Raw genomic sequence first — 12,137 nt, forward strand, 5'->3', positions numbered from 1 at the left:
GCCCCCGCCCCTACGATGGTTTTAGTGGTTTTATAACAAGAGGAAGAAAGACCTGATCTGTCACAATTAGCCTAAGAGGCCTCCTCCCTGTTAGGATGAAGCAAAGGGAGAGAGAGCCAGCATCTGAAACAAAACCAAAGGCTGGCCCATGCGCTTGAACATCCAGCTGCCAGAAACGTGAGCTAATTCAGACCTCTGTCTTAACTGGTTTGTGTACTCGGTTACACCAATATAAAACGTTCAGAGGCAGGGTTAAGGGGGTGCACTTCAGCTGGCAGAGCGACTCCCTAGCACGCATGAAGCTCTGGGTTCAGTCCCCATCACCACATAAAACTGGTGACTCCCGGACTGGAGAGATGGCTCAGCAGCTCAGAGTGCTGGGCGCTCTTGCACAGTACCCAAGTTTGGTTTCTGTACCCACATCTTGCAGCTCACAACTGCCGGTCATTGTAGTTCCAGGAACCCAACACCCTCTCCAGCCTCCCTGAGGCATCTGCACACACACGTATGCGTGCACACACACATGCACACTCACACACATGCGCACTCACACACATGCACACACACAAATAAATAATAAAATAAATGTTTATAAAAACCAATTAGCAATCCCAGCAATGGGGAGCTAGAGAAAGGAGGATCATAAATTCAAGAGTATTCTCAGCCACACAGTCAGTTCAAGACCAGCATAGGACGCATGAGATCCTGTCAGGAAAAAAAGAAAAAAAGAAGAGAAAAGAAGGAAAATGTAGGGAGGCAGACAGATACACAGTTACTATTTGTGTTCATAAAGGAAATATGCGTTAATGAATACCACAGAAAATACAAAGACTAGAAGGAGGAACAAGGCTGGGTCCAGCTTCCTCTGGGTTGAGGTCTGCACACGGGCCTGGCACCTTCTAGAGATCCGCAGCCATAACCCTGGCGGAACTGACACTTCACTCTACCGTCTGCTCTTCCTAGTGTGAGAAGCACCTCGCCGCCGAGGAAAGGGAACCAAGAGGGTAGCAGTCTGGTTCTGGGCCGTAGACAGGAAGCTGCTAACAGAAGTGGGAGCAACCAGCTTCCTTGGGTGGAGAAGAGACGCACCTTTTAACTGTCACCCACGTTCTCATCCTCTCCCGCCAGAGTCTCGGAAGCAACCTAAGCTGCATGACCCAAAGGAAAATTACCTCCAGGGATTTTCTCCCTCACCGCCCAGAACAAGACAGGTCCGAGTCGCTGAGCTGAGCCACAGCGGCCGTGGGGCACACAAGGCAGGGATCCGCAGCTTGACCCACTTGCTCTCCTGACCTCGTTTCCCAGGGATTCCCGAGCGCTTGTTTAGAAAGGGGAACCTGGAGACAACCTGGGCTAACTTTGGGGAACGAAGCACTTCCGTGGAAGGGTAGACCTGGGTATGGTGCACACTGTGCGTGGGGGAGGGGACGGGGGACGGACACAAGGAGGTGTGCTGGATTTCATACACTTGGGACGGCCTTGGAGGACACAAGTACTTCCGTGCAGGAAGGAGGGCTTGGGGTCGGGCGGGCCTGGCTACGCTACTAGGAGATAGGAGCCTTTTGGAGTCACATTTGGTGAGCATGCGTGGTTTTAACAAGGACTAGAGAAAACGGAGCCAAATGCCCGTGCAGTAAGTAAGTCATAGGAATCATCATTAACCCACGTTTCTGAAACCCAGCTCCCTGAGGCTCACACTGTGTAAGCTGTGCCCCGTCTTCCTGAGTCCGAGGCTGTCAGTGTGGAATCATCAACTTCTTTCCTGGATCCCTCCGCCACACGAGTGTGCCAGGGCCTGGGATTACGACAGGCAAACACCGGCTTGAGGGGACTTTGAAGTGTGCCAAGAGGGGCCCCGTCACACGCTCCACTCACCTTATCAAACCCTCGGAATCCTCCATGGAGACTGTTGGGCTCCCTGTTGATGGGCAGGTGGTACTCCTTCCCATCCACTGCGAATCTGCCTTTGGCAATGCGGTTGGCTACCCTCCCGACCACTGCTCCAAAGTAGGGCTGCTTCTGGAGGTAACCTGCATAGACAGACAGGACACAATTGCATCATTTTGTTGTTGTTTGTTTTTCAAGACAGGGTTTCTCTGTGTAGCTCTGGCTGTCCTGGAACTCACTCTGTAGACCAGGTTGGCCTCAAACTCAGAGATCTGCCTGCCTCTACCATCCAGGAACTGGGATTAAAGGCAGACACCGCCACCCCCTGGCTTATCCCAAGTCTTAAAATCTGCCCATCCCTAACATAGCTAGCTACCATATTTCTCTTGATGGCTATAGGGTATCCTAATGAGCATAAACTATTATTGGCTTTGGGGGCAGGTGCTGTAGAAAGCAAAGTTGCATTTTTGCAGTTGTGACTTTAACCAGGGTTTCTCTGTGTAGCTTTGGAGCCTTTCCTGGAACTCTGTAGCCCAGGCTGGCTTTGAACTCACAGTGATCTGCCTGGCTCTGCCTCCCGAGTGCTGGGATTAAAGGTGTGCGCCACCACAGCCCGGCCTTTTCCCACTTTTTTTGTTTGTTTATTTTTCGAGACAGGGTTTCTCTGTGTAGCTTTGCGCCTTTCCTAGAACTCACTTTGGAGACCAAGCTGGCCTCGAACTCACAGAGATCCGCCTGGCTCTACCTCCCGAGTGCTGGGATTAAAGGCATGTGCCACCACCGCCCGGCTATTCCCCCACTTCTTTATGTTCCTGTGTTTGGTTTATTAAGGAGTTTTTTGCTGACAGCTTTTTTTTTTTTTTTTTTAACACTAAGAATCCTATTCTCACTTCTGATCAATGAGAATGGGATGCAAGCATGTAAACTTTTCCCACAGTTGTAGGAGACGCTCGGGGTACATACAGCCCCTGAACTAATTAGGTACAAGCTAAACTTGCCCGGGACAAGCTAAACATTAACCGTTTTGCAAACTCACTGTCCTATTTCCTTCCTTGGTAAACCGTGACGCTTCGGAGTCCTCCTGCCCGCCGCAGATTATAACTACTAACAACCACTGAGCGATTTCTAGGTCCCAGACACTTCCTGAGTGCTCCAAATTTCACTATTTCATTCTTAGAACTTGGCAGCAATCATACTCTTATTACCCCCATTTTACAGAGAAGTTAAATTTGCCCCCAAACACCACTGAGCGGTAAAACCCAGACTTGAATCTTGAAAGTCTGGCTCCAGAGTTTATGTGTCTCTTATTCTCTCTCTCTCTCTCTCTCTCTCTCTCTCTCTAGGCAGGGTCATGTTATACAGCCTAGTTGGGCCTTGTTCTTTTTCTGCCTCTCAATTGCTGGGGTTATTGGTATGGGTCACCACACCCTCCCTACCCTGCATCCATGCTCTTAAGCCTAACATCACCTACCAGTTCTTTCTCAGTATCCCAGGGGAGGTTGTTCCACTCAGGACCCGCCCTTGTAAGGCATCAAAATCTGCAGATGTTCATGTTCCCATAGAGAATAGTGAGGCATTTACATATAATCTACGCATATTCTCCCTCATACTTTTTTTTTTGGGGGGGGGGCGGGTGTTGAACCAGGTTCTCTAGGAGAGCAGCCGGTGCTCTTAACCACTGAATCATCTCTCCAGCTCCTCTCCCACATACTTAGGTCACAGGTTACATATAAGACTTAACACTTGTAAATATCACATAAATAATTGTTAGGCAACCACTAGGAAAAGGCTAAATACCTTTAGTACAAATGCAATCCCCTCCCACAAATATTCTTTTTGTTGTCTTTTATTATTATTACTTATTACTTTTTTGAGAGAGATAGAGAGAGAGAGAGAGAGAGAGAGAGAGAGAGAGAGAGAGAGAGAGTGTGGCCAAAAGAGGACCTTACAATTGCCTGGAGCTAGTCAAAGGCAATTGTGAGCCATCCAATGTGGTTCTGGAAACTGAACTTGGGTCCTCTGGAAGAAAAACAGGTGTTCCCAGCTGCTGAGCCATCTTTCCTTCCTTCCTTCCTTCCTTCCTTCCTTCCTTCCTTCCTTCCTTCCTTCCTTCCTTCCTTCCTTCTTTCCTTCCTTCCTGGGCAGGACCTCACTCTGTAACCCAGGCCTAAGGTACTCTTCGGCACCAGGCTCCCCAGGGCTGGCATGATGGGCACGCAGCACTGGCACTCCTTCTCCCAGATGTTTTCACCACACGGTTGGTGGAATCCGCAGGGACCGAGGGAAGACTATATTTGGAAGTCACACGTCATTCTGGTCGAGTGGCCTTACCACCTCGCTGTCGGTGGCAATCTCTCTGCCCACCCCATTCTGTCTCCCACCTGCCTTCATTTCAGAAGCTGTGGCTTTAAAACCCCTTATAGTGGTTAACCAGAAAAAGTCCCAACGACTCAAACAACCTCTTTCTGGTCTTGCTTCTGTGCATTTCGGCCGGAAGGGAAGGATTCCTTTCGCACTCATCGTAAAGGGTCATGGCGGACCCCATATAACAAAAGATCAATGAGTTAACAGGAGACAGATATACCAAATACATATGTGACAAAAGAGACTTCAGGTCTAAGACTAAAAGACCTTCAGGTCTGATAAAAGGTGGTCAGCTATGTAAAAACATAGTTTGATAAAATAGATATAATGCAATAGTGAGGAACTGAAGAAGAAACCCACCAGGGCCTGTCTGTTAGATTCTTGCTGGCCTCTTTGGGAAAGAGTCCCTCTCCCAGGCTTGGGGTAAGACCCTTTCTCACTTAGGGGTCTTACGACCCCTAGTCAGTCAAGGAGGGTCGGAGAATTTCTTTATAGCCAACTTAGAAAGATGGGGGGAAAGAATCACTCTTCTATGTACTGTGGCTGGTTTGGGGAAGAGGCTTCTGGTGTCTGACTTACAGGAAAAAGAAGTCTGGTTTCGGTGGCACACTTTGGTGGAGGATGAGGAAAGAGGGACAGGAGCCGGCCAGAAGCTGCGCCTAAGGGCTTCGCTTTGGGGAATCAGTTTCTGAGTCCCAGTTAGGCTCAAAAACATAAAGAAAAACCATTTTTGCCCTGTCTCAAAGAAGAACAGGAAGAAGAAGGAGAAAAAGGAGGAGGAGAAGAAGAAACAATAGCCGGGCAGTGGTGGCACACGCCTTTAATCCCAGCACTTGGGAGGCAGAGGCAGGTGGATGTCTGTGAGTTGGAGGCCAGCCTGGACTACTAAGTGAGTTCTAGGAAAGGTGCAAAGCTACACAGAGAAACCCTGTCTCGAAAAACCAAAGAAAGAAAAGAAGCAATAACAACAATAAAACTAAAACTCCCTTTTGTTTTTGTTTTTGTTTTTTGAGACAGGGTTTTCCTGTGTAGCTTTGCACCTTTCCTGGAGCTCACTTGGTAGCCCAGGCTGACCTCGAACTCACAGAGATCCACCTGGCTCTGCCTCCCGAGTGCTGGGATTAAAGGCGTTCGCCACTACTGCCCAGCTTCTTTTTTTTAATCTGAAAACTGTTTGGCTCTATCTGTTTTCTTTCTGAGATACCTTGATGTGTGTAACAAATGCCCCCACTCTCCAAGTTGTGCCAGGTGTTAGAGAGAGCAAGGCTCCTAATCAAGAGTGCAAGAATCCCTTCACTGGGGTCCGCTTCTGGCAACAGTGACTCAGCCCCTGGAAAAGAGATGCACTTGCCAGTTCCTTAGTTTGCATGAATAGTTTCTAAGGACTAAACCACAAGGACCAAGAAAACATTATTGTCTCTGGAAACCCTTTCACAGAGCAAACACATCAAGTGTCTCGAAGTCTTCCCAGGAAGTCAGGACTGTGGAAAGTGACGAGCTCTGATCCTGAAGAGGGCATGGCTGAAAGGTTTTTGAATTGCAGAAAATATTGGTTATCGTGGAAAGGTCCAAGTTCCTAGGTCGAGCTATGAATGCTAACTTAGTGAACGCAACTGCCAGCATTAAAGAGCAGAGGCTAAGTTTGTCCTGGTCTCTGTGCTAGAATAAATCGGGACGTGCTTAACAGTGCAATACAGCCTTTCCATTCCCATGCCACCCAGATCAGACAGCCCAAGACTTGACCAGAGAGCCCTAAAGTCTAAAGGAAAATGACTCCCTATTTCCCCCAGAAGCTCCACCCACTGAACTACTGCCCTTAGGCAGTAAGAAAACAACTTGAATTGACAATCACTTTAATTATGCCAGATACTACCTCTATGACGTATTATTATCGGGATAAGCAAAATTAAATGAATAAAAAGTCTAGCAGCGTGAAAGAAGCTGTTTAGGGACAAAAGGAGGAAGAGATGACAAGGACCGTTCTCTAGTTAGAGACTTTGCTCCCGTGCTTGGACGTGGAAGATCACACAGCTTTAACAAGACCCTGATTTAAATCAGGAGTTCTCAACGTTCCCACAGGACATCCTTGGGCACTTAAAGTACCAACCTTCAGTCTTTAACTAGAAGTCCTTTGTCTCCACGCCCTGTTCAAAACCCAGGTTTTTGCAGTTTTGTCTTGAATCAGGGTCTCAGGTATCCCAAACTAACCTCGATGAGGATGACCTTGAACTTCTGATCCTGCCTCTGCCTCCATCCCCCAAGTGCTGGAATTATATGCAAACACCACCAAGCCTTGTTCCTAGGCAGCGCTAGGAATGGAATTAGAGATGTTTTTTTGTTGTTTTTTCGAGACAGGGTTTCTCTGTGTAGCCCTGGCTGTCCTGAACTCACTCTGTAGACCAGGCTGGCCTCAAACTCACAGTGATCTGCCTGCTTCTGCCTCTCAAAGGCCTGCGATTAAAGTCTTGAAGGCTACATGTGTGTTAGGCAAGCACTCTACCAAACGGGCTCCATTCCCAGACCTTGGACCCTCAGCACTGTTTATCGCCAGTCACAGGCTCAGCCACTGAACTACATCCCAGGACTTCAAAGCAGCAAGGCTATTTTTTTATTCTTTCCATAATGGCTCTCACAACAGTAATAGCTGGTTATTTGGTGGTAACTGGGGGGAAAATGAAAGACAGGAGTCTCATTGATTGTATGTATGGGTAGGCTGTTTATACCTGTTGCTTATAAGCAAATATTCTTATCACAGGCTTTGAAAGAAATCATAATGACTGTTGGTGGGTCACACAAGCTGAGAAGAAAGGGTAGGAAAAACCCACAGGAGACATTACTGATTTTTTTTTTTCAGTCTACAACTAAAAGACCATATATAATTTCCCTCTTTAGAATTCTACAGAAGAAAGATCTCATTTTCCCAGAGAGAAATTGAACCATTCTGACCTCTGGTCATGGCTGCCAACCAAGCAGTGTATGTAAAAATCTGTCTGGGAGGCTGGCTGTTACAAAAGGGACGCATTTGACTTCATTACCAACGCTTAGCGCTTCCTCACAGCTCAAAACAGTTCTGAGACAAGGCAAGGTCTTTGACTTCAGATTGTCTGCTCAGTTTGCTTACGTAGACGTACACAAACCAACTTAAAAAAAATGAAATTACAATTATTTATTTACCAAATTACAGTTATTTATTTGTGTGTGTGTGTGTGTGTGTGTGTGTGTGTGTGTGTGTGTGTTCAGGTGCCGCGTGTGCACGTGTGAAGGTCAGAGGGCAGCTTGCAGGAGTCAGTTCTCTCCCTCTACCATGTGAGTCCTGGGAATCAATCTCAGATGGTCACGCTCGGCAGCAAGCACCTTTACCTGATGACCCGTTTTGATGGCTCTGTTATCAGGGTCTTACTATGCAGCCCTGGCTATCCCAGAACTTGCTATGTAGATCAGGTACCACCAAACCCACTCTAAAATGTTTTTTTTTTTTTTTTTTAAATTGAGACACAGTTTCTCTATGTAACAGCCATAGCAGTCCTGGAACTTGATCTGTAGACCAGGCTGACCTCAAACTCACAGAGATCCACCTGCCTCTGCCTCTTGAGTGCCGGGATGAAAGGTGTGGGCCACTAAGGCTGGCATCTAAAATGGACTTTAATACACTAAAATCAAGCAAGGTAGTAGTAGCAGAGAGCCATTTTACACTTCTACAATTGAGACAATATACTTCCTGTGTGACATGTACTAATGCCTATCTTTGACAACATGAGAAGAGTCTATGAAAACCTGAAAAACAGGACTTTACAAGGGCTGTAAGTCTCTGCACTCTGCTGTACTCTCGAAGATAGGGAACATCTCAGAAATCATTACAATTTAATAATCTACAAGTATTTTCCTTTCAACTTCTTTCATAAATAGCTTTTCTCTCCTTTTAAGATAATTCAGTATTCAAATTATAGCACAGGAATGAAAACGTCCCTCTTGATAACAGCACTAAGAATATTTTAAAAGTTTTGATTTGGTGAAGCTGTGATGCATCTTGGTAAGAAAATGCTATAGATCAGTGGCTCTCAACCTTCCTAATGATGCATCTCCTTAATACAGTTCCCCCAACCATGAAATTATTTCGTTGGTTGCTATTTCAGAACTGTAGTTTTGCTACTGTTATGGGGTCGGGACCCACACGTTGAGAATCATGGCTTTAGAGTCTTCTCAAGCTCTGGGGAGCCCAACAGGAGACCTGCTGGGTTACTCTAATCTCGGGAGAGCTAATGCCTTTTGTCTAGAGCTTTTATGAATAGGTGAGGATAATTCTTTCACGGAGCCTCCAATAGGCACCGCAAACTAAGATGATTAAGCCTCACAATTGGTAAAGAAACTGGTGCCACCTGGGTGGGATGTCGCCTCCACTCACATTTCATATGGATTTTAAAGACATCATGTGATCTTATTTCAGGTCCACTGGACTTTCACCTGGAAACTAAAGGCGGCCAGGAGCCAGGGCGGTGGTTTGTCTCTGTCGGGTGGTGGGTAGAGCCCCTCGGCATGGTGATAAGAGACAGATATATGAGCAGGCACACACACACACACACACACACACACACACACACACACCCGCCACCTCTAATTCTCTGGCTCTGGAATTCTCCGTATCAGATTCGCCCTCTACTCCACCGTCATCTCTTTGTGTTTTTACCTCAGCCCAGAAAAGGGCTATGCTACCAGCAGATAGGAGTGAGTGACTCAGCAGACTGGTTCTAAAGCCTCCTCCTCCATCACAGGCCTGCCCTCGTGCCTCCCAACTTTGAAGACGTTCTAGCCACGGAAGGAGGACTCGGCGCTCACCTTCTCCACGTCTCCACACCTTCCCACCAGTCTGTCCCTTGCAACGGCCTCCATTAAAGTCACCGAAGAAATTCTGCTGGGGAGGCTCCCGGGCAATACAGACGTAAAGACAGCCAGAGGTGAGCGAACCGGAGCCTCAGCAACACCCTTACAGTGCATTTTAACAAAAAGATGGGGAACACATCAATTTTTGTTTAAGGGACAAATAAAAATGAATAAATAAAACCGGGTTTTCCTGTTGACCCCAAATCAAGGGCCAAGTTTAAACATCTGAAGAACCAAATAGGTAGAAAGAGGCCCCAAAAGGAAAAACTCAAACCTCCCCTTGTGGTACAAAAATCCGTCTACACCCTACCACCTAGCAGAGCAGATTAATTCTGTTTGCATTTGCCAATTTTAACTTCAGACTTTGTTTCCTGCCTGGTTATGTGCGGTGCTAGGAATTGGCAAGATGTACATTTTTCTCCTGCTGCAAATCAAACTGCAACCCAATGACTTAATTTTATGATTGTTGGGCTAAAATCTGTCTCCCCAACTAAACTGCAAGTTGAGGGTGACCCTTGTCTATCTTGAGTGAGTGCACCACATCAACAGAATTTTAACTGCAGGAGCTAAGACAAAACTGGTCTGTGGATTAAGATAAAACTGCTGGCACTTGCCTGCAGTCCCAAAAAACTTGAGAAGTGGAAGCAGGATGATCAGGAATTCCAGGCTAGCCTTGGCTACATAGTGAGTTGCGGGCCAGCTTGGGCTTCATGAGATGGCTGTCCAATACACAAAAAGACATGATCCAAATTGCTCAACAGATCCTGATGATTATGTCCATGTCTTAGGAGGCCTTATTTCCAGACTCTTGGCTTTACCCCTTTCATTAGGAATATGTTCCTGAGAGCTGGGCGGTGGTGGCGCAAGCCTTTAATCCCAGCACTCAGGAGGCAGAGCCAGGGGGATCTCTGTGAGTTCGAGGCCAGCCTGGGCTACAGAGTGAGATCCAGGAAAGGCGCAAAGCTACACGGAGAAACCCTGTCTCGAAAAACCAAAAAAGAAGAACAAAGAATATGTTCCCGAGCAAATGGACGCACTGTGCCCTACGCTGACCACAATAGCCGAGCGCTCTGATGAGTTTACACCAGGCAGGCCTACATTCTGAGGCATTTCTGCTCAAGGAGGCCTCCAAGAAAACCCGATTGGGGGGCGAGGAGAGTAGTGACAGGCGCCCGTCTTTGCTTTCCTTCCTCAGAAAAACACAAGGGAGGAGTAGGCTCCACACACCCAGTGGCCCACAGTTCAAAGATCGTTCTAGGGAGTTTGGTCTCTCTCAGCTGACTTCCTCGTGAACCGTGACTAGCCCGACTGCCTAAGGGAGGCCACGTCCTACAGCGATTTGCATTCGATCCTGGTTTTTCCAACCACACAATCCTGTTAGCCGCGACCATTAGCCCATTCACGCGCTTGCAAGTTAGACTGCCCCAAGCTTGGGGACCTCGATCAAGCCCCGTGAGTGGCCGGAAGGACCCGGGGGCACACAGGATTGGGAGTAAGTGGGGGCCTGGGACCGTCTGGCAGCCCAGGGCAGGACGCAACCCACCTTCCAGCTCGGCAAAGCCGAGCACCACGTCTGAGGCTTTCCCCTGCCTGTCTTGGACATGCAGAGCAGTGATGGTACAGCCCCAGGAGATGATGTCCACACTCAGCTGGTCTGACCGAAGCTGGAACTTCTCCACCGTCCCTCCCCCCGAGGGCAGCTCTCCAAACGCGGTTCTGGTCACCGAAACCATGGGGAAAGTTCGGGGCGTGCAGCTACTCCCTGCCGTTCAAACTCTAGCCTGGGTCGCGTTGGGAATGGTAAAAGTTCCCGGGAGAAGGGGAGGGACTCGGTTTAACTCCTCCCCTTCATTGCCTGGGATTAAATAGTTAAGCACCCCTTGGGGGGGTTGGGAGGGGGAACGCCTGAGGCTTTTTAAAAACTTTCCTTTGCCTGAGGTACCGGAGAGGTAAACTTTCCAGCCAAGTTTGCAGGTCTTTTCCTTCGCGCATCCTGGCTGCAGTGCATGTCGGGAAACGTAGTCTTGAAGAAAATGGCACTTGCATCTTGGGGCATGTAGTTTAAACCAAAGCAACTATTTTACTTTGCGCAGGCGCGCGCGGTCAAAAGACAAATCTCGGTTCTCTCCTTAGTAGGCTCGGAGGAATCACCCTAGGTGGGCAGGCTTGGGGCTGCTCTTTTCCTCACTAAGCCCTGCTGCCCATCCGCTGTACTAAACTCCGATATCCCCGTTCCTCTGCACATCTTCACAAGATGCTCCGAGCGGAGCTGGCTGGCCGTTTAATGCTGGTTATTAATATTGGGACAATGTGACAGATCCTAAGGGACTTCTGGTTAACTCTTTGTTCGGGGTGAACGAAGTGATGTGGTCCAGTGGTGGTTTAGAAATGGAGAAAGTCGTTGCAGACTCCTCAGCTGACTGATGATCCGTTTGGGTTTTCTTTTGTCTTTCTTTGTCTCAAAGGATTAAGCCCTCACTAGATTGGGCCCTCTGACTTTCAGTCTCCAACTTAGGCAGACCCTTCCTACACGTGTAATCAGAGAGAGCCTCAGACTTGTGTAGACATCTACTCCCTTTTGCTCCCGATGTCCAAAGCTCCTTTAAGAAGGGATTAATGATGCTTGATTCAGAAGAACTTTTTTTTAAAAAAAAGGATTTAAGAGAGCACGTATTTATTGCAGTCCAAGTACCAGGTAAATGACAGGTACTGGTTCTTTTCGTATCCTTTGCAAGTAAGAAGACATACCTCAGCATGTATAGTTTGGAGAAGACTCTGAGGTCCTTAAATTATTATCTTGCTTTACTGTGCCTCATAATTAGTTGCCCGCAATTTCTGACTCTGGGAACCTAAGGTGATAATCAAAATCTTCATTTTTCAGATGTATTTATTTTATGTGTTGAGTGTTTTGCCTGCACGTATGTATGTGCACCTCATTCACGCACCCAGCCCAGAGAAATCAGGAGCGGGCGTTGAATACCTTGGAATGGGAGTTGTAGATGGTTGTG

At 47.6% G+C, this 12,137-nt stretch overlaps 1 protein-coding gene across 1 annotated transcript in view; it reads right to left on the minus strand.

Annotated features, from left to right (window-relative positions):
- The window catches only part of Galm (galactose mutarotase), a 57,764-nt gene extending 46,646 nt beyond the window's left edge, over positions 1 to 11,118 (minus strand). Inside the window, exons 1-2 of the mRNA XM_028855221.2 lie at positions 10,673 to 11,118; positions 1,876 to 2,030 (exon numbers count right to left, since the gene is read on the minus strand). Coding sequence (XP_028711054.1) covers positions 1,876 to 2,030; positions 10,673 to 10,862 — 345 coding nt within the window. The 5' untranslated portion in view covers positions 10,863 to 11,118. The remainder of the gene's footprint in view (positions 1 to 1,875; positions 2,031 to 10,672) is intronic.
- Between the last annotated feature and the right edge of the window lie 1,019 nt (positions 11,119 to 12,137).

The sequence above is a fragment of the Peromyscus leucopus genome, chromosome 22 (assembly GCF_004664715.2).
Source record: "Peromyscus leucopus breed LL Stock chromosome 22, UCI_PerLeu_2.1, whole genome shotgun sequence".
NCBI classification, from domain to species: Eukaryota; Metazoa; Chordata; class Mammalia; order Rodentia; family Cricetidae; genus Peromyscus; species Peromyscus leucopus.